General features: G+C 39.2%; 1 protein-coding gene and 1 pseudogene across 2 annotated transcripts in view; both read left to right on the forward strand.

The window, feature by feature from the left end:
* HECA (hdc homolog, cell cycle regulator) overlaps nucleotides 1-13,774 on the forward strand; it is a 45,489-nt gene extending 31,715 nt beyond the window's left edge. Inside the window, exons 3-4 of the mRNA XM_084777596.1 lie at nucleotides 7,581-7,735; nucleotides 10,445-13,774. Of these exons, the coding sequence (XP_084633722.1) occupies nucleotides 7,581-7,735; nucleotides 10,445-10,609 (320 nt within the window). The 3' untranslated portion in view covers nucleotides 10,610-13,774. The remainder of the gene's footprint in view (nucleotides 1-7,580; nucleotides 7,736-10,444) is intronic.
* Nucleotides 13,775-13,893: 119 nt separating this feature from the next.
* LOC311595163 (large ribosomal subunit protein bL32m-like) lies at nucleotides 13,894-21,339 on the forward strand (annotated as a pseudogene). The gene is made up of 2 exons: nucleotides 13,894-14,013; nucleotides 14,080-21,339. The product of its transcript is annotated as a large ribosomal subunit protein bL32m-like (transcript).
* Nucleotides 21,340-23,278: the final 1,939 nt, after the last annotated feature.

Genomic DNA, 23,278 nt, shown 5'->3' on the forward strand with positions numbered 1-23,278 from the left:
TGCTACAGTGTCAAAAATGACTACTGTCATCTTCTCACTAAACCCTGCTATCTTCACCCCCCAGAGTTAAACACTTTAAAATACTAAGTGATTCCTTAAGGTTTTTGACATCAGGATTTTAAATCCAGTTGTCTTTAGTCACCAGTTTTTGATACTATCTTTTGATAAGACTGGTGTTTAAGATGGATTGACTACATATCTCCTTTAATGATGAATCCCTAGTATTTCTGTGGCATGTATTGAACCAAAATATTTATTCTCATAATAGGGACAGTCTTACAGGGGTGCTTTTTAAAATTAGAGTTCATTTCTTCATCTTTCCATTGCCTCGGATTTTTTGTTTTGGTTTTTGGAGGCTTGGTGCAGAATCACAGTCTTGTGAAGACTGATTATTGAGAACTGACTGTTGGTTTAGCATCTGAAGGTTCAAGTGCCTGAGAGTGGTGTATTTATTTTTGTTTTAACTGGGTGGTTGATCTCATCTAGCAGCTTTGTAAATCACTTTTTAAAAGCATTTCTACACACTCAAGTTTTGTCTTCTTCTTCTTCTTCTTCTTCTCCTCCTCCTCCTTCTTCCTTCTTCCTTCTTCCTCCTTCCTCCTTCCTCCTTCTCCTCTCTTCTGACAGCTTTCATCCCCATACTCTGTTCTGCCCTGGAGAACTCAGAACCTGCTGGACTTGAAGGAACCTTTGTGTACTTCCCATGCTTTAAGTAGTGTCGTCTTTTCTCCCTCTCTCTCTCTTTTTTTCCCCCTCACAAGCTGAGACATTGGAAGTTTGAGAATGCCTTCATTCATTCTTAAGACTTGATTGTTACCTAGCTGGGTAATATAGTCCTTTAAATTGCAAATGTTTTCTATTGGGAACTTAGGAAGTGTTTCTTCATTCTCTCCTATCTTAGGTTGTTACTGTCTTGAGTCTGATATTCTTATTCTCCCCCCTCCTCCGTCTTTTTCCTCTAAAGAGTTTGATTTTTCTCTTACTATCTCTAGTGTTCTGAAATCCCACATTATGCGTTTCTTAGCCCTTCCCCTTCATTGGGCTGTCTTAGATCATTGAATATATAAACTTAGATCCTTTGGAGAAAAGTTGCTTTAGTATTATTTCTTTAATACATTCCTCTCCTTTCACTTACTGGAGCTCCTGTTCATGTGACATTGTACCTCTTAGATTGACATTCCTGACCCCTGTTTTGGTGGGAGAGAAAGTCCTTGTGTTTATCTGTTATTTGTCTCTGTTACTTTGCTATGCTTTTCTGGATATGAAACATTTCCTTGGATTTCTCTTCTAATATTTTGAATGTTCAGGGATTTTATTTTATTTTTTGAGACACTCAACTATGTTATTCAGGCTGGTCTGGAAGAGATATTCCTGCCTTTGCCTCCCAAATGCTGAGATTAAAAGCAAGTACCACCAAGCCTACTTCCAGGGGCTTTTAAAAATAATACCACATTCTTGTTTTTCAGATGTGATTTCTTTTATTATCTTTCCAAGTAAGAAAAAAGAGCTGAAGTTAGGGAGTAGTCTTGTTTGGGTGTTTTGCTTGTTCTCTGACTTAGTTTTTGTTATAAGGTGGAACACTCCAAAGTCTGTTGGCCTCATGGGATTTAAAGCGCTCTCACAGGTCCATGGCAGACTTGGTTAGGATGGTTTCTTATGTATATCCCACAGGAGATAGAATGGTTGGCGTCTCATGGCCCAGCTGGAATGGGTTCTCTATTATCTATCTCCACCTTCGTCCTGTTTTAATTGAAACACAATTGTATGTATTTATAGATTGTAGCATAATGTTTTGATGCCTATTTATATTATGTATTGATAAGATGAAGGCAATGAAGATACCATTCACCTCATATTTACAATCTGTGTCATAAGAACATTCAAGACCCTAGTGATTTTGAAAAGCATATAATGTTAACTATAGTTACTACAGCACAACGAGACAGTGGACCTTTTACTCCTAACTGGACAGTCATGTGTCCAGCAGCCCCTTCCCACCCGCCCCACCCTCTCTTCCTTCCCTAGCTCTAGGGTAACCTTTGTACTTACTCTGTACTTCTACACTGCACAACTATGTGATCACCTGGTATTAATCTTTCTGTGCCTGGCTTATTTCTTATTTCTTAATGTCCTTTGGGTTTATCCATTTAATGGCAGTATGATTAAATTGCTTTTGTGGCTGAATATATATGTATGTGTATATACATAAAATATCTTCTCTGTCCATTCACCTTTTATGGACTCTTAGTTTGATTCCATAGCTGTGGTGAGCAGTGCTGCAGTGAGAACGGTAGCATAAGTGCTTCTGACACACTGATTTCATTGCCGTTCGCTACACACTCAGTAGTATATATACTGGATCGATCATATGGGGATCCTAATCAAGTCTTATACAGGTCATCACATGTTCTGTTATTAATAAGTAATTCATAACTTTTGTTTATGTTTTCATTTTTGAAGCAGGGTCTACTTTGTATCAGGTTGCCTCAATCTCAGAGATCCAGCCTGGCTCTGCCTCTAGAGTGCTGGGATTAAAGGTATGAGCCACCATCCTGGCTTAATTTTAATTTTTTGAGGGAACTCTGTGCTGTGTTTTCTAATGGCTCTACTACATGCCATTGGCAGTGGGTGAGAATTCATTTTGAACTTATTCAAATGGATAAAGCTGGAGTATGTAAGTATTACATGAAATAAGCCAGGCACAGAAAGACAAATACTGTATGACTGTACTCAGTTGCAGAGTCAACAGCACCTGACCTCTGAAGTGTAGAATGGAATATGCCCAGCTAAAGCTGGCAAGCGTAGAGGACACCCTTCCTTCCCAGGCGAAGAAACAGAATGGCTAATGGCAGAAATACAGTTAGCTGGGAGTTAGCTTTCTTCCTGTTCCTTAGAGGTGGAATTTGTGGTTTTGTTTCTTATTTCGCATAACTGCTCGTAATTTTAGAGGGAAGTGGGTAGAAACATTTTTATTCTTCCCTTAAAGCTTGCACCATACTTTATAGAAATGAATTAGGGTACTTGTGACAGACACCTTTATTTTTATGTCCATCATTAGTATTCATTAGTCAAAGTTTGCACATGTGCTAGGTGGGGTCATCAATGCATAATCTTAGTATATAAAAACGAGGCTGTGAACAATAGCATTATGCATAGAATTAGTAAGTAATATGTATGCATTATGTATATCTTGCACATTGAGCATTCTAAGATTTCCTAGGGAAAAAGTGTCAGTTTTGGGGTTTGATTCTTCACAAGGAAAGAAGGCAGTATGAAGGATGATGGTTAAGAGAAAACCAACAAGACTGTGACCAGGACATGAGCAGAACCACTTGTTTAGGAGTGTTATAGAGTAAAAAATGAGTAGATGTTGAGAGCAGGTTGGGGGGGCTGTTTTTTTATGCCAAAGAAACCCTTTGCCACATTCTTTTTGTTTTAATTAATTAATTTATTCACTTTACATTCCAGATGTAGCCCCTTTTCTCTTCTCCTCCCAGTCCCATTCTCTCTCTTTCTTCCCTATTCCTCAGAAAAGAGGAGCCCTCCCTCACCCTCCCTAGCTCATCAGGTCCCATCAGGACTGAGCTCATCCTGTTCCCCTGAGGCCCAGTGAGACAGCCCTGCCAGCCGAGAGTGATCAAAAAGCAGTCGACAGAGTCCATATCAGAGATAGCTCCTGCTCCCTTTACTAAGGGACCCACATGAAGCCTGAGCTGCCCATAGGCTACATCTGTGTAGAGGACCTAGGTCTAGTCTATGCATGGTCCTTGGTTGGTACTTCAGTCTCTGCAAGCCCCCGCTGGACCCTAGTTAGTTGGCACTGTTGGTCTGGTGCAGCTCTTGTCTCCTCCAGGTCCTTCTATCCTTCCCCCACTTTTCCACAAGGTTCCCTACACTTTGTCCAATGTTTAGATGTAAGTCTCAGCTTCTGTTTCAATCCGTTCCTGGGTGGAGCTTCTCAGAGGACAGCTATACTAGGCTCTCATCTGCAAGCATAGCAGAATATCGCTAGTGGTGACAGAGTTGGCTCTCTTCCACAGGGTGGGTCTCAGGTTGGGCCAAGAATTGGTTGGACATTCCCTCCATCTCTGCTCTATGTTTATCCCTGTGCATCTTGTAGGCAGGGCAGATTTTGGGTCAAAGTTTTTCTGGGTGGGTTGGTGTTCCCCTCCCTCCACTAGGAGTCTTACCTAGTTGGAAGGTGTCCTTTTCAGTCTTCATAACCCCTGCTACTAGGAGTCTCAGCTAGAGTTACTCACCCCTTTGTCCTCCCAGAAGCCTACCCTGTCTTAGGTCTTCAGCTTGTCACAGAGATGCTCATGTTTTCTCTTCTCTCTGTAGACCCTCTGTCCTACCCTACCCCCGCCCCACCTCCCTCTTCCCAGGTGTGGTCTACACCCTTATTTTGCTCTGTGTTCCCTCCTCTATAATCAGTTCTGCTATCTATTCTGCTCCCTCTTCTCAGTAAGATTTAAGCATATCCACCCTGCCCCCCCTTCCTCCTTGCTACTTATCTTCTTTGGGTCGGTGAATTGGAGTATGTTTATCCTGTACTATATGGCTAAAATCTGCTCATAACTGAGTATATACCATATGTATCTTTCTGGGTCTGGGCTACCTCACTGAGGATGAGCTTTTCTAGATCTATCCATTTGCCTGAATTTTTCATGTTTTTAATAGCTGAGTAGTATTCCACTGTGCAAATGTACCACAATTTCTTTATCCATTCTTCAGTTAAGGGATATCTAGATTGTTTCCAGATTCTGGTTATTATGAATCAAGCTGCTATGAACACAGTTCAGCAAGTGTCCTTGTTATATAGTAGAGCTATCATGTTCTTATGAGTATAAATTTAGAAGTTTTTCTGCATTAAAAAAAAAAGTAAACTAATATGCCCAGAAATTTGCTTGAAAGGTTTTGGATCGAGAGACAGAGTTGAAGCTTTGTCACATCTGAATGCAGAAGATAAGAAACTACTGTGTGAAGATAGTGGGAACTAAAAAGAAGGAATATCTGTGGGAGACTTAAGGAAATTTACAGATTTTGAGACTCTTTGACTGTAAAAATAGAGGGTCTTCTTTAGTTAATCTTGATTCTAAACCAGATAAATGGTGTTTTTTATAGGCTCGAGTAGACAAGGTTGGGAAAGACGGTAAGGTAATTTGTATATGTTTAGTTAACTTTCTGTGGACGTATCTCACAAGTACAATTAGAAATAAGCATTTGGGATGAACATGTGAGAGCTATTTTTAACATTGGTGGCTAAATCTTGGAAATAAAAAGCTCTTAAATGAAAAGAGAAGAGGAAGTAGCTGTGATAGAGCTCAAGACTAAATCTTGAAGGTGTTGATCAGGCAGAGTAGAGAAAGGCAAAAATTAGATAGGCCTGGATTACTTGTATTCTTGCGTGTGTGTGTGTGTGTGTGTGTGTGTGTGTGCACGCACACACACATGTATTCTCACAAGCATACACATCTCTGCCAGATTTACCAAGAACTAACTGCTGATTTTAGAATCTGTGGTCAAGGGGTTTAATGAATACTAGAGAAGTCACGAGTACCACAAATAACGCATTAGTCATGAGTCAGTGTTTCTATTGCTATACCGCAGAAGTCTGAGTGATCTTATTTATAGCAAGCTCTTATCCCAACCATACTTTTAAATCATTTCCAATTCCAGCAGGATGGCCACATTCTAGGCCATGGGATTGCGCAGATCACAGTTGATTATATGTTGCTGAGATGTTTACTGTGCTCATTAGATTGCTGTTCCCTTGCTGTACCCTCCTCAGCTGTGCCTCCAGACCCTGCTCTCTGATTCAGAAAATGGTTTTGTTTAGTCTTCATAAGTAAGATTTGTCTAGTTAAGAGGGACTTGTTGGACTTTGTTACTATTGTGTATCATGCGATTGTGCTATTAGGACTCTGTTTGCAGACTCTATACAGGACATTGTGGTATAGTAAAACAAATCTAGAAACTAAGTTTGGCCTTGGGCTTCCCATAGTTTGCCTGCAAAGTTAAGAGTCAAGATAGACATGAATTGAGTCTGGTTTTGGTTCCTTATTTTCTTTGTAAGCTCACAAAGGTACCTAAGCTGTTTAAGCTTCTGTCCTTCCTGTTTGAAATGGGAATAACAATCATGAATCCTTTGTAGCATTGCAACAAGAGTTAAATAAAACGGTGGATGGAGCACTCACAGCACAGGGCAGACCCTTGGTAAGTGCACAGCAAGCATTACTTGTCTTCATCATTACAGCCATTGTTACCAGCACCTTCTGTGCCTGGTGTTAACTTCCACTAGCAGCACTGATGCATCCGTTGAGCATTGTATTGAATAGGACTAAGGAGGAGAATAGAAATGAAGTGTTCCAGTGGCTCATAGATAATTGAATTGACTTCTGGGTTTGGTCCCAGGCACTCAGTGGGTATGGCATGTGAAACCTTGTTTTCACTCTTAGAACATAGGTTGGTAGTATTGCAAGAAGCTATTCCCAGTTTTCCTGGTTTAGGCAGAGCTCCCATCCCACAGTTTATAGTGTCTTTGGTGGTTACCATGTTCCATCCATTCACTCAGCCCACAGAACTTTTCACATTGCTGACATTGTGCTGGATACTGAGGTGACAAGGATGCTTGAGGTGTGGCTTGTGCTCTCAAGGAAGAAAAGAGCCATGTAAACAAAAGGAATGAAAAGCTTCTCTCTAAGGGCTATTAGGTGTCTTTGCACTGAAAAAGGAAGAGAGAGCTGGTATTTGGAAGTAAATGGTAAAAACCCTTAGTCCGACTTTTGGCAGTTAGCAGCATATTCTGGATGGGAAGGCACCATGCAGTGTTCTAGAGTGCACCCTGTTCTTAGCAGTGTTGCTGTAAAATATTGCCTAGTATGATCCTGCACATGCTGACTAATTATTTGAACCCTTAGTCTTTCATATATTTGGATGACCTCTTTCCTTTATAAACAGTCCTGGATAAACAGTGAAGGAATGAGGTGGTGACTTTTAAAAGCCTAGTAAATAATATATTAGACTTCTAACATACCAAAACTAATATATAATTCCACTGCCTAAATTAGCTGTGGTGATAGCTGAGTAGTTTTGGGAATGAAGACAGTTAACATAGTAATTGTGGCTGCTGTAAAATTCTGGGCCGTCAGTGCCAAGGCCAGTATTTTTGGATGAAATTTGTGGGTTATGGCTCATCAGACTAATGTTATTTGTTCATTTTGGTTCACTGTATGTCACACATATACTGTAGAGAATCCTGGTTATTACAGGCTAGTTATGAGCATGTGAGTTTGTTTTTTGGATGTGGATGGACAGATAATGTAAGCTGAGCAGCACATTCTAGAAAAGTAAATTGAAGCAAGTGTATTGTGAATAAATTTGAATTTGTCAAATTGATAGCAATCATTTGTTGTTATCCTAACAGGACAGCTTAGGGATGCGTGATATATATCTTGCTTTTTATATTTATTCATACAATAAAATGTTTGCTTTTTGTTGATGATGAGCTTTTTATCACCGCTGGAGATAAAGTTGCTTTCCATCATAGCCACCCTCAGCCTTGTGTTTTCTGCGTGCAGGAAGACTCATGCATCTGTATGCAGTTTGTGTGGACTGCCTAGAAGGGGTTCACAAGATCATCTGCATCAAGTGCAAGTCACGATGGGATGGCAGCTGGCACCAGCTGGGCACCATGTACACCTATGACATCCTGGCTGCCTCTCCCTGCTGTCAGGTTGGTATCAATAGAAGTGAGGGTACGGTGGGTAACTTCAGGCTTTTGTCACCAAGTTAACTTAGAGAGTTAAAAGTGGCCTTGTGGTTACTTTGAGGCAGGCAGGAGGGTTTGGTGGATGTGCTTCTGAGAGTAAAGAATTCAGGTGCCTGAGTTGTTACCTTGAGGTAGAATACTATGAAGTCAAAGGGTTGTATGCAGTAGTAGACATGGAGGATTTTTTCATCTAGACCATCTTGTTTCCATTTGAAACAGCAAAAAACAGTGTTTCTTTTTCTCTGCTGAGCTCTATAGCCAATCAATTTTCCTGGGGCTTAGCTTTTTATGCATAGCTTCATTATTTTTCATTTTGTTTGCCTGCAATTTTCTCATTTTGTGTAATTAATTTGTACTGCATTTATAGCAAAAAGTTATAATTTAAACTGAAATGGAAAGTTTTCTTTCTAGAACAGTCAAAACTTTCTTCTTTCTTTTTGTGAGCTGTTGCCAAAACCCTAGCATCTCTATCTTAAGTTGTGCCGGGCTGACCAGAAAGATTTGTAATTCTTAAAGTTCTAGAAGCAGTAACGTTGCCCCTTGACTCTTAGGGAGCACCTAAAGTGTAGCTGTCAAAAGGAAAGGAGAGAGGTGCTGACACAAAACCCCATTAAATAAGGTATAGAAACCAAGAAGATAAAAATCTCCAATACCTGAATTTAGTATTCTGTGTGCTTAAGGAGGAACTAGTTACATAATCCCCTGATGGGCATTTTTGGGTAACAAAGTTTTCTGCTAGGGTTGTGTCAGCCTGTATCCTTTACAAATAATGAATATTGCACTTTCAGTTATAAACAAGGTTTGTATCATTGCCACTGTAATTTGATTTTTAAAATATTTTTCTAGTGTCAGTTTGCTTAGTAGATGACACAGGCTTAGTTGTTGGTTCACAGACTGGCAGAGATAGTAGTTCAGCACGTTCTTTCTTGCTTGTGCTCTCTCTCTCTCTCTCTCTCTCTCTCTCTCTCTCTCTCTCTCTCTCTCTCTCTCCATTCTAGTACTTTCTGGAAGAGTAATCTGCTCATGAGCAAAGTGGACAGCCTTCTTTTTTTTTTTTTGTCTTTTGGTTTTGGATAAGGTTGAGTAGTTTTCTGCTCTTCTACTGTTCTCACCAGATTTCCAAATTCGCAGTTAGCCTTGGAAATGAGTTACCATAATCTTCTAGTTACTCAGTGGCATGTTTTATGGTTACCACTGTACCTGAGTGTCCATTCCTAAGATGAGAGAAACCAAAGGAAGTGGTGCCTTTCTCTGCACATATATGATAAAGCAGGAGGCTTAGCCTTGTAATTAAGGAAATGAGGAAGAGAACAAAGGTTTGGATCACATTAAAACTCGTGGTGCTTCAGTATTGCATGGGACCTTGCAGAGCTCATTCAGTCTTTTGAATGGGTGCTTATAACAAGTGACTCAAGTTTTTAATGTCTTGCCCAGGTCTACACAACTTGTGTCACAGTTGTTACTAAGACATGTGATTCCTATTCTGGTGTTCTTTCTACTACATTTTGAAAGGCCATGAGATTGCTATATCTTCAGAGAGGAATACACAATGGCATCCTGCCCACCAGCCCTTTAGTCAACACTGTGTATTTATTCTGTAAATGATATGTGCCAAGACTATATTTTCTGGCCCCCAACTGAAATGTAAAACCTATTTAATAACTATTTATAATTACTCATTATTAATCAATTGGAAATATTCACCATGAGGCTATAGGTTGTAGGTAGTACTAAGGAATCCAGGGTAGTCTTTAGATAAAGTCTGAGCCAAAAAGCAGTAATTGGTTATCAGGAAGGAATAACAGGTTAGAGAGAACTTCACTCCAGACTCAGGGATGAGGTAATTAAAAAGGAGTTCATTTGAGGTTATCGAATGGTGGTTCGTGTGTAGGTGAGATGTGCCCTGGAGCACATTTGGTTTACACCCCAGCTGTTGTGTTTCCTTGGCATGGTGTTTGTCGCTGTGCACCCCTTTCCATCATCCGGATGCAGGTTACTCCCTCACAGGAGTGCTGGGAGAACAAATGTGTTAGAACACTTTAAGAAAGGATCTAAATTGACTGTTTAATCTGTGATTTCTGCCTACCCACTTCACTCCCAGATCTGTTGCTGAATGGCTACAGGGTTGCGCTATTAGGTGCCAGGGCCCAGGTGAATGCGGCATGTGCTAGTGAATTCCAGAAGTCTCAGAATGCACACAGCACTCCTGCCTGGGCTGCTGATTTTGTTTGGATCTTTTAGGGAAATTTTATTTTTACATAAACGAAAGCAGTGTTACATAGACTCAAATAAAAGTGTATATGAATGTTTGAAATAAACCTGGACTCTTCAGGAAAGCTTTTTTATATAGTACAGGGAGCCAGTTTTAGCCACTTGCTTAAAATCCAGAGGATAGGTGATTATGGTTAGGTAACTTTGGTAGAGATGTGTAGTTGGTACAGTTTAGAATTTTCTTACTAGTAGGTGCCTCATATTAGGAAAGAAGCTGAGATACTGTAATCTTTAGGAGGAGGATGAATGCCAAAATATGTATCTTAGATGTGCATGCCTTGATTCTGCTGATGATGGAGCTGTTCACTGAATATCTGTCAGTGCCCAGCATTTTGACTAGATGGCTTTTGACTAGTGTTGTAAAACCAGTAGCAAAGTGGTTCATGCTGTCTTTTCCCCCAGGCCCGTCTGAACTGCAAGCATTGTGGCAAGCCTGTGATCGACGTACGGATCGGGATGCAGTACTTCTCTGAGTACAGCAATGTCCAGCAGTGTCCACACTGTGGGAACCTGGACTACCATTTCGTGAAGCCATTCTCCTCCTTCAAAGTTCTCGAAGCTTATTGATGAAAGCTTTGCTTTAGTAATAGCTATTTTATTGATATTATTACTTTACTACATATCTTTTATAGGAGAACATTCTGTGACATTAATTTCTTTTCTAATTTAAAGCAGAGTTTACTTTGTACATTTGTGCCACTAAAACGGGGGCTGCCCCTTGCCCTGTCTTGATTCCCAAATGTCAGTGTGTGGTTAAGACTCAAGCCCAGGTGCAAAACTGTGCAGATTTTGGTAGAGTTTCAGTCTCATACAGAATATCTGGTGGAATTCTTAGGTAGTAGAAAAGATGGGTACCATTTAAGGTAGGATTCTGTGGCTAAACTAAAGATGTGATAGGAGCTGGGAGGGAGCTTTTACTAATATGTTAACTTTCTTGAGACTCATTGTTACATCTCTGGGCTTTGGGAAAAATAAATGACAAGTGAATGTAAATGAGCCTGGAGAGCCAATACTATATATGCTATCTGGGCTCTGTTCTTCAGCACAGGCTGAAGTGCAATTCACTCCCCCTGAAAGATGATTTGAGAGTATACTGGAAAGACTATCTAAATTATACAACACTTGAAAGCTGTCACTGTTGCAAATATTTTAGGCCTTGTGAAGTGAATTTGGAAATGATGCACACTGACTCAAGGCAGAACTTGGTTATTCAAATCCTAAAGGTTGGTTAGAGAATCTACAGAAAATCTGCACATTCTGCGGCTTTGGTGGGCATCATTTACAGATTGCGTTGCTAAAGTGCTGCTTGGTATCCAGATCTGCTCACAGGTAAACCTCTAGCCTAGCTGCTGTGCTATAGACTGGCCATGCCACACTTCCTTCTCATTATAGCTAGTGCCACATTAACCCATTTAATACTGAGTTTCTAAAATCAGAGTTGACCTGAAGAAGGAAGGGGAAGTTTGTTAGAATGATGAAAATTAGTTTTTATTCTTTTAAAAGTATATTCATTTTTAGAAGCAGTCATGCAAACAGCATATCTGAAAATAGATCATCCTAAAGATTCCCACGATCCCTTACTGTTGATTAAAAAAAAAAAAGTCACATGCAGAACATCAAGTATCCCAAAGCCAACCTCTGTTCAGTAGAACGTGGAGACTTAAATGTGCTCAAAACATCCCTTGTAAATTATAATTAGAGAATTAATTCTTATGAGGAATTTGGTAATTTCAAGTATGATACAGAATGATATATTAAAGGAATACTAAAAATAATCTTTTTATGAATAGGCAAATTTGGGGGTTCATGTAAATATTTTATATCACTTAATTGGTTTATGTCACATCCTCCCCAAGGATGGGTTTCTTTTCAAAATTGTCTAACCATTATTGCCAAAGAGTTTTAAGTTTTACTGCTGAAGTGCTTGATGTTTTGTTTGAAAATATAACATTAAAAACCTGTGTACCAACTAAAACTCTTCATATTTGGGTTAATGTTCTTCATCAGTTGGTTTGTTGCTTCCGGTTTGGTGTTTGATGATCTGAAAACTTTCACATCTGCAAATGTTCAAATTGCCTAGGACAGGCAGAAATCATTATTGGTCAGATGGTGTTTAATGTAACTACATGAGGTCTATATGACATAGTACTTGCAAATTTGTCTTTGATGCACAAAGCTGTAATTATGAACTAGCTCTTTCCCAATGAATCTGTTGTGTACCCAAGTTTAAAAAGTTTCTATTAAGATTCTACATTTGGCATTTGTTTCTGATTTTTGAAATATATAAAATGCTCATAGTGCTGTTCTTTAACACATTGACATTTTCTAGTAAAACTTCATTATCTTACTGTTCTGAAGCCAACCTATTCATTGTACCCAGTGAGTTCTTAGGTTAAAATAGAAACTCCGTGGAACTGTAAGCCACATTCTATTCGTGTTCCTTAGATTAGTATCTGCCCCCAAAATGAAGAGGTTTGGCTATAATTGGACAATTTGCTTTTGATGCTGTGCTGATGCTGAAGTGAGAGCTGTAGATGGCCCTGCCCTTTGCCTTTTAGGGTGTTACTTGCTTTTTTGTCTGGAAAGGAAAAGTTGGCATATTTGAGAATAAAATCCAATTGAGTATACAATACTTGCTATAAAGGCAAATCTTACTCTGGAAATCTGCTGACCATTTTGTTTTCACCAGATGTTGCCTGAACACTTTGATTAGAATTGGGATATGGCAAGAGAGATCATTTTTGTTGTACTTTGGATATTAAAGGGTTTCAGTCATCCAGGAGCTCTAACTTCTGCTTTTCTGATGAGTAATGTTTAAATTCATGGTTTTCAGATTGACTAATAATTTAAAGTGAGTTTTATCTACTTTAACATTTCCAGTCATTTATTTTTAAAGAGTTCCATACTTTGAGCAAGTAAAACTGCTTTAGTTTTTTAGAGAAGCTAATTTCTGATCGTTTTCTCTTTAGGCAACTTAGCTCTCCTCTTTCATCTGATCATATGGAAAGCACTTGGTAACACTGGGCTTATACCTTTAAAGGTAGATGTTGTGCCATGAAATGGAGACATGAGCAGATTGTTCTCTAATTACAAAGAAGTTCCTCCAACATCCTTAATTTTTGTTAAGGGGTTCATTTTCCTAAATAGAAGAAAATTTCATACCTTTTTGCAGAAAATTAACTGATAAAGAATATTATATGTTTGAATGCTACAACTTAACAGATTGACCCATAACATGCTAGACTACCATAGCTACCTTTCTGAGTTCTCCATGTCCTTTTACGATACCAGGGCTGACTGTGCAGTCTGCTCGGTGCCTATTTTCTAACCTGTTTGGTTTTCTGTTCAAATCTTTGAAGGAGTTATTGAGTAATTTTAGTTGGGAGATTGGGGAACGGGTGAGGAGAAAGCACTTTTGTTTAAGGTATGGTTCCCATAACAGGATGCTGTCTAACCTAATTCATTTACATACCTTGTTGACTTTATTATCTTTCCAAGTAATTGAAAGAAAATGCAATGAACAGACACCATAAAAACCAGCTCAAAAATATGTTGTCTATAAAGATTTCTTGTCAAGATAGATGTCTTGGATTGCACTTTTGTTGAGGGAAGCCAATGTAAATACTTAAAGAATGTTGATAAAATTGAAGCATTTGGGTTATGGAATCATGTGTGGTGTTAGAGGATTTCTGTATGTGAAAGGTGTGTGTTAATAAAATTTTAGAAATTTAATGTGTTACTAGATTTTGTTGGAATTTTTTGAGAAATGGGGTTGTTTGGTAAGAAACAATAGTAGAGACATAGGAGGATATTCTTAGAGTTAAAAATATTTCCAGAACACAATGACCTGTGTAGGTAGCCTATGAGGAACATGGCTCCCACACTGCTGCTGCTGCTGCTTCCATGGCCAGCGGGACCCTGACTGCTCCGGAGGTGCTGGGAGCTGCTGCAACGGCAACTGTAGCAGAGCAGTAACAGCCTGTCTGTCCTCAGTGGGCAACAGCATTTCTGATCATTTTCTCTTCAGGCCACTTCAGCTCTCCTCTTTCATCCTATCATATGGAAAGCACTTGGTAACACTGGGCTTATGCCTTTGAAGGTAGTCTGCGGCCCACCCATCCTCACAGAGCTAGCACATGACAACAGTGGAAATGAGAAGTCCAGCTTTTTGGATTGTATCTTTTGCATGGCAGTGCCCAAAAACAGATGAACCATTGAAATTAATCTGTGTAGGAGAAGAAACCCTTGGAAGTTTATTAAAATGAAAAGCAATATAGATGTTTGCCCTGAATGTGGTCACTTGAAGCAGAAACGTGTCCTCCGTGGCTATTGCTATGAGAAAGTATGCCCGGAGACAACAAATACGGGCTCAATGAGGGGACCCTCGTAAGGCTCCTTCCTTCTCTAGAGACTGTGGTACTGTACACAGGAGAGAAACTGTCCGAACAGGATCAGGGCAAGAGGATTGTTGAACATAAAGAGGCCATCTTGGTTCACTGAGAATTGACACTACAGAAGTTAGAAGAGTAATTTCATAGTAAGGAAGTCTAAACTCAGGAGTCTTTATTTTCCTGTGGTATTTTAATATTGCTGTATTTTAAAATGAAATTTATTAGCTGTTCACTCTTAAATGAGACAATTTGAAGAGTGGATCATAAAACAACATATTTATGCAAAAATAAAGGTGATGGTAGAAAAATTTTTAAAGTTTTTCAAAAGGAAAGCAACAACAACAACAACAACAACAACAACAAAAAACACACATGAGATTCTAGACATAATTGGTCATCAAGAAAATGCAATTTAAAGCCACAGTGAGATAACTCACATCCCCTGCATGCTCTAAAATGAAAAAAATCTAAGAATACCAAGTTCTGGCCAAGATGTAAAATGACTTGACTGCTAGAGTATTGTTGATGGGAAACAATTTTATAGTTAGGCCTCACCTGTACTCTAGCTATTTTACTTATATATTTAGTAAAAAAAAAAAAAAATGGAATTAGCAATTTTGTAATAATCCCAAGCAGAAGACACCCAAGTGCCCATCGACAGAAAAATGGGAAAAAATAAAAACAAAAAATCAACAACATAGTATCCACAAGAGCACCAAGCAACACAAAGGAGCAAGCCCTTAGTCAACAACATAAATGAACCCAGATTAGCTACACCAGAGCAAAACAGCCAAAGTTGTTGTACTAAATAGGGAATGAAAGCAAAATCATCAGTAGGAATCTAGGTAGATTCTGTTAGGTTTACTATTTCTCATGTTTTGAGAGCCACGCAGGAAATAGTCTTTTTTTGTTGTTGTTGTTTTGCTTTTTCAAAACAAAGACAGGGTTTCTCTGTGCAGCTTTGGCTGTCCTATACTCACTTTGTAGACCAGGCTGGCCTCCAACTCAGAGTGATCTGCCTGCCTCTGCCTCTCGAGTGCTGGGATTAAAGGTATGTACCACCATGCCAGGCCAGGAGTAGTCTTAAACATGTCTGAAGTCCTGCAAAATGGTACAGCTGATAGGGCTACTTGCTATCAGGCCTGATTACCTGAGTTCAATCCTCTGACCTCCACAAACATGCCATAGCACATATAAAAAGTCACTCTGTATAACTGATTTGAATTCAAATGTTTATGGTAATGCTTAGGATAGGGCATTTATTCTACTCGATGAAAGAATAATTGACACATAATTTCTTAAGCTTTAACAGATGCATATATCTGTGAATTTATCAACATAGAGATGGCTTTGGGCACATTAGTCAGCACCAAGAATTATTTTCTTGCCTGTTAATATCCCATCTCCAGGCAAATACTCATCTGTCATTGGAAGTACTTGACTCTCAAGAGTTTTACATAAATGAAATCATGTTTTGCTTTATCTATGCAAAGCATCCTACTGAGTTACTATTATATCTCATACCTCTGTGTCTTTGGTTTATTCATTTTTATTAAATGTCACTGTTGAAATGACAGGCATAATTGGCAAGAACAAGTTTGGGAGCCAACATGAGTAGCTGGTACAATCATACCCGAGGGTCATATATGCAAAATGTGTGTAACACTGTAAGCCACCTCTTATCCTCACTCACCTTTAAATCATTTATTGTGGGGTAGTTTTATAAAATGAATTGTTCATTTGCTGGGCTGATCAGTTGATAAAAATGCTGCTTCAGTTCTCTCATCATTTCCCTCATGTGTGAATATTTTTAGGGGTTAAATGAAATGATGTAAATAAAATGGGTTGTGTAATCCATGTCATGCAGTAGGTGCTGAAAATGTTCCTTCTTGAGATCATGTGGGTAAGTTCTTTCTGAATGTGCTTACTTACATTGTTGGGAAAAGGAAGGCCTAAGGGATACACTTAGCATAAATTAAGACAATGACTCAATGTTGCATTTCAGACTATAGGACTAAAGGTGTTTCCTTTCTCCTCAGAGGTGGATGACCTCTGGAAGGAAGCTTTCCAGGGGAGGTGCTTGTCAACCGGTCTTGAAAACCTGAAGAATTCTCTTGACAGCAGTGGAGGAAATGCTGACCACCTGGCATCTCATAAGACAGCTGTTGCTGTGGGTAGTTGTGTCTGAACTGAGTGGGTGTGTGAATGGACTTCAAACCTGACTTCCTAGAGAACTCCGTGATAAGTGGGTCATGAGGACTGTAGAACTTAGAGGCCGATGAAATCTCTCTCTATAGGGCCGGTTAGAAATTCTGTGGAAGTCCTATTTTTTTTTTTCTCCATTTGGGTTATTGTCAGACTAACACTGGTGTTAAATCTAGAGTTTGGTGAAGTCCTTGCCTAGCATGTTAAAGGCCCTGGGTTCCAACCCCAACATTGTGAAACAAAATCCAAGGCTTGTCATCAAACACCTACCCTGATCTACCCAATGGACAGGACATTCTCCACAATTATGTGGAGATCGGGGACTGACTCTGACATGAACTCTGGTGCCCCTTGGTGGGGAGGCCTGGTGGCACTCAAAGAATAAGCAGGCTACCAAGATGAGACTTGATAGCCTATGACCATATAGTCGGGGAGAGGGAAGGGGGAGTGTCCCCCTCGGTCTTAGACCTAGGGGAGGAGAATAGGGTAAAAGCAGGAGGGAGGGAGGAGCGGGAGGATACAAGTGATGTGATAACAATTGACTTGTAATCTGAATAAATTAATGAAATTAAAATTAAACCTAGTTCTAGAGTTAGAAAACAATCCATTTCTAGGGTGTGAAAACAAACACTGCCCCTTGGATGAACTGATAGTATTTTTTTTTCTTTCATTTGAGGTGTGATTTAAGGATGACATTTACACCTCTGACTTATATATAGTGGAGGCCATTTATGAATAAGCCTCCGAATATGACTGAAGCAAATTCTGGCCAGGAAGGTGTCCGCTAGCACTCATCTTCGCCCCTGCTCACACAACACTGCTTCGAACAAGCACTGACTTGAATGTCTGTGCTCCCACAGACTCGGAGCTTTTAGCCTCTAAGGTCATGTTTGTAATTCTACCTTTTAGGAAGTGGTTAGATCATGAAGACAAAACCCTCATGAAGGGAATTAATGACTTTATAATAATGTTCAAGGGAGCCTGGTTGCCCCTTTTACCACATGAGGAAAACAACTAAGCAGGCACCATATATGGGAAAATGTGCCCTCACTAGATGTCAAATCTGCTATTGTTACAGAGTGAGCAGTAAATTTTTGTTGCTTATAAATTATCCGTTCTAGGATATTTTGCAATAGAAGCCTAAATGGGCTAAGAAGTACAGTTTTGATGACAGCTTATAAAATGTTGTCTCATGTTTTCCAAGCCTTAATCAGTGTCTGAGTTTTCTTAACCAACCAGGACCAATGTAATAAATGATAACAGTGCTGGTGTCAGAACCAGGAGTATGCAGGTGAACTGTGACTCGTACGCGAAAAACAATCCGCCTTTTGAATCATGTTTTCTGTTCTGAAAATGAAAATAGCCATTTTTCTAATATTCTTACCATATAATTTAATGAACCAACTGGCTATTATGTGGCTATGTCTTATCAAATTGAAATAGCCCTTCTTAGGAGGAGGAAGGCTCTTAAAGATTCAAGAAGTAAACGAGACTTGCAAGGTTCAGGAAGCTCCTGAAACTTTATAGGTTGGCAAGTTCCCTATCCAAGGTTGGAAAAAACAGTTGCTGAGAGACTTTTGGACCAGCTAACTAACTGTACAAGGAGTTCTAAAAGATGCAGTTATATCCAGGGATATAACTCTCATGGGTTGTTACCTGTGCTATCTCAGTGACAAAAACAAAAACAAAACAAAAACCCTTACTAGTTCAATAAGCTAGGCTTGGGTAGAATTGTTTCTTTGGGATGTTGTTGCTACCCTAATTTGGGATGAATAGTTATTTGCTCATATCTTCCCAAGAAGAATCATAAAACATAGGCAAAAAAATTGATAAGCTTACTATGAGAAATAGTCATGTGGAATTATGAAAATGAATAATTTAGTTACTCCATTTATTTTTTGTTAGTAAATAGCACATGGCCCAGGTACCACTGTTCTTTGGATTTACACAGCCATGGCTATCTTTCCAACTAGTCTCTTTGTCACAGTCAACATCTCAAATCCTTTTCAGTTTATTGTATACATAGTTATGTATTGTATACATATCTGCAACTGGAAGAGTTAAAATACATCAGGGTAACGCTTTTTCAGAAAGCCAATCATCTTCAATGTCTTTAAAAACCATTTCCTGAATATTTGTCTTGATACAGCTGAATTCTGTGAAAATATGTCAAGATTCCCAGAGGTATATAGATATAGTTAACAAAGTTCTTGCTGTGAATTACTGTGTTCGTCTGTGATTTACCATGCTGCTAGAAAATTTTAATTAGCTCCATTAAAAATAAACCTATTTGAAAGTCTAAGCAAAATTTCATTTACAAGATTTGTACTTTTCTGTCAAAAGGAATTTTTTTTTAACATTGAAAAGATCTTGAAAGAAAAATTAAAGTTCTCACATGTCTCTAAATTAACTCTTGTTGGGTTTGGTGATGCATGTGTAGTGCTTTCTGTGTAGGGAAACAAGAGCTTGGTGAAGAGCAATGTTGGAATCTCAGTCATTTTCCAGATGTCCTTTAAAAAACTTCTCTCATGTAGTACATTGCAACTGTACTGTCTCCCACTCCGCCCTGTCCACTCCTCCTCCACAGTTTCCCCCTCAGAAAAGGGCAGGCTTCTCAGGGACATCAACCAAACATGACATATCAACTTGCAGCAAGACTAGGCACTTCCCCTCATAATACGGCTGGTGAAGGCAACACCGTGGAAGGAAAAGGGTCCCCCAAACAGGGAAAAGAGCCAGAGACAGCCCCTGCTCTCACTGTTAGGAGTCCCATAGGAAGACTACACAACCCTAACATATATGCCATATGCAGAGGGCCTGGGTGAGACCCATGCAGCCTCCCTGGTTGTCAGTTCAGCCTCTGTGAACCCCTATAAGGCCAGGTTAGTTGACTGTGTGTTTTCTTATGATGTCCTTGATCCTTCCAGCTCCTCCAGTCCCTCCTCCCCTCTACCAGAGGATCGTCTGAAATCTGTATGGCTGTGGGTCTCTCCATCTGTTGCTGGATGAAGCCTCTGATGAAGATTATGCTGTACTCCTTCTATCTATGCGTATAGTGAAAGAGCAAATGTTGCTGGGAGTAAGACAAAATAACACAGAGGGATAGGCTTAAACTGCTCAAGATTGTGTTGTGAAGCTCATTTTTAAACAACAACAACAAAAAATGAGTCAATTATTTGTGTGAGCGCGGAGTTAAAAGAGAACAAATACAGGTTTGTAAAAATAACCTCAACAACTGGCATACCAGTGTGGGACAGAATTTACAGTAATCTCTCATGAACTTATGTAGAAAATAAAACTACAGAGCAGTTTCTAAGTTGTGTTCATTCAGAGAGGAAACACAGTTCCTAAGGCAGGCACTCACAACTTTCTCATCAGAGACTCTTTGCCTCCCCAGCAGCAAGGCCTCCATCCCTAGGCAAGAGAACTGAAACTGATACATACAAACCCCAGCGAGGCATTTTCTTTAGGTTAAGGGGGGAAAGTGGCTCTTTAACACAAGCCCGCTTCTCAAAGCCAGACTTTCCAAGTCAAGGCAGGAAAGCACCTTTGAGAAGAGATGCATGGTGGTCACACCTTTAATCCCAGCACATGGGAGGCAGAGGCAGGTGGATCATTGAGTTCCAGGCCAGCCTGGTCTACAAAGGGAGTCTAAGCCAGCCAAGGCTACACAGAGAAACACTGTCTCAAAAATAACCAAACCAAACCAAGAACAAAACAAACAAAAAGGAAAGAAAGAAAGAAAAGAAAAGATAAAAAAAGAAAAAGAAGAGAAGAGACGCTTGCAAGCCAAGGAAGCAAACACTTGTGGACCCAATAACTTCCCAAAGGCAGGGAGGGGTCAGGGTCCAGTGAGGGAGAAAGAAGAAAAGCGACTCCATGGAAGAAGCAGCTAGAGATGACTGAGAAGCCACAAGCCTCTGAACTGGTAAAGTCTAGAAGGGAAGCTGGGTCTAAGAAAGTCAAGTCTTTAGGGAGAGCTTTTGAGATAAAGAAACGTATTTCCAAGTTGAAAAAGATGGAAGCACAGTGACGCGGTGCTTCTGTATCCATTTGAATTTGTTTCTCTTAGCAGACAAATACTTTTCTCAGTGCTGATTTTGGTTTTGTATATCCTTTTTGGGAGAGATCAGGATAAGACAGACTTGGAGAAAGAAGAGGCTGAGAAATTAGATGCTAAGTTATAAGCCACAGAACAGAGGTTGGAGAAATCAAAATAGGGAACTTTCAGAAAAACCCAATCTGGGACCTAAAATAACAGCAAAGGAGGTGGTTGCAGTTGAAGAAAGTCCACAAGGGGAAACTGCAGAATGGCTGCTCATTGAGAGGCTGCATAGGAAGTCTTCAGCTGTCGGCCAGCATGATCGGACAAGATACTGTGTGAACTGCCAAGATTCAACTGCTGGGTGAACGTGTATATGCTAAAGTAGAGATACAGATACTGTTTGGTGGTGTTTTGGGAAAAGGTCATACAGTAGCTCGTATGCTCCATTTTGCAGAGTTTGGAGAACTGAAATATATGCACCATGCCATAGGTTCATATTCATAATTACGGTGGGCTTTTTTCTTAATTCTGGAAACCATGATTCTAAGGTTACACATTTGTCAGAGGTGGGGACTGTCTTGGAGATGCCTTTGCAAATTGGAGCTGGTAGTGCTTCAGTATGTTTATCTATTGGAATACAACAATTTTTTAGACATTATGACATAAAACCTGTTATAGATATAACTAATTTTTAAATTTTATTTTTATTACATATCTTTTAACATATATATTTATATTAGTACACATAAATAAAATAAACTACAGCAGGAAGAACCACGAAACAATCAGGAATTATATTAATGTTACATTCATAGCTTTTGGCTATTTGTGTTTGGCAAGCTTGAAGTAAACATCTTTCCTAACTTGTTAAGTCTAAAATTCTGAATGAAAATTATTATCTATCATATCTCATTTCTGTTAACTTAAAACATCTCCCTAGATCCAAAAAGTCTTAACCCCTAACCAACTAAGCTTAATTGTAAGACTAAAGTATATGGTCTTCAACCTCATCAGAGACTTGAGAAGGAATAAAACTTAATTACCTGAGTGAACTGAAAGTGCAGGTTAGCAGTTTCCAAAGTGAAAAAATTAGAGAGACAATTTACTGCCTGAACAGTCACCCAAAATTCTTTATAATGTTGGAGCATCGTCTTCAGCCTTCTAGCTCAATATATCTGACAGACATATTTGCAAGACAGGAACTATTGAGGACTTACTTACCCTGCCTTGGCAGAGTTTGGCCGTTGACTCTGCCTGCATCCAAGCTTGCCCATTTTTAGACAGAATTCTGTCTGTGCCAGAAATGAGGACATTTTGCCCACTGGCTGGTTTCTCACATTTTAAACCATCTCCATAAGGAGGTTCTTTGCTGCTTATCATCTTTGAGATAGGCTGGATGTTACCAGGAGTTAACCTGTCTTGTTGTCAACCTTTAGAATAATAAAAACATCTTTAAATGTCATATTCTGTAGGTCTCGGAGGCTTCTGAAAACCTTTCGTAACTATTTTACCTTATATATCTATAGAATTGTATCTATATGTCAGACCTAGGATATATATTCTTGTGATAAAATTAGTCTAGTATTTGACATGACCATGATTTGTTCAACTAACAATTAGCTTGTATTACTTAATTATTTTAAATAGACTGCAGCACCACTTTCAAGGTATTGGAAGTAAATCATGTATATATAATGTGTGTGAAGAATAATCTTAGATTTGAATTCTATACCAATGTATCAAAATTACACTTATTTTGCATCAATATACAAAAATTCTATATTAATGAATTAAAAATAACCTTATTTGTGAGTAACATTAAGGCCTTGAGTTGAGTAGTAGATCCAATAATATACCTTTTGTTCTATCATACCTGTATTTTTTCATATGCTCCTTTCTTTGTTTTGTAGATCCTTTGTTTTGTAGATCTCCTTACCTACAAAAGGAAAAAAAAAAAGGAAAAGAGAGGCATCCATGAGTCCAACATAATGCTTGTGAGAAATTATGTTTTCAGAACAAAAGAACTAGACACACTGACACTGGATCAGACTTGACAGGATTTATTCCTCTCAGCATGCTGCATCCTCCAGGTTCCAGCCCCAGGCACTTCAGTTGCTGTTACCCATCAGAACTGGACAGGTTCCAGGACAGTGTGGTAGAAAACATCCCATGCCAATTGGTCCAGGATTTCAGACTGTCCCACACAGGGCTCCTATTAAGCCTGGAATTTCTCAACATTTAGGAAATGGACCACAAATGCTATCCCTGGCCTACTTAACCATTTTCCCCATTTTTATTTTGGCCCCTTCAAAGGTATTATTAGCCCTAAATCAGCCTGAAGAAACCTTAAGAGAATGACATCCTATTTCTTCTAAGGGGAGTTGGGTAGGTTTCTGTTTGGTCTCTTGGGCTGCAGATGCTTATTTTCATTGGGAGTTGGTTATAAGTTATTAATGGTCTTATAGAGATGTAACTAATCCTATAGATTAAACAATTAAAAGGTCTAACAATAATTTTTAAAAGGTGACGATAAAACAGAAGAGGAATATATCTCCCCTAAACAGATTAAATAATACTTTATTGATTTAAAGTTTT

The sequence above is a fragment of the Acomys minous genome (genome assembly GCF_964271855.1).
Source record: "Acomys minous genome assembly, chromosome: 3".
NCBI lineage: Eukaryota > Metazoa > Chordata > Mammalia > Rodentia > Muridae > Acomys > Acomys minous.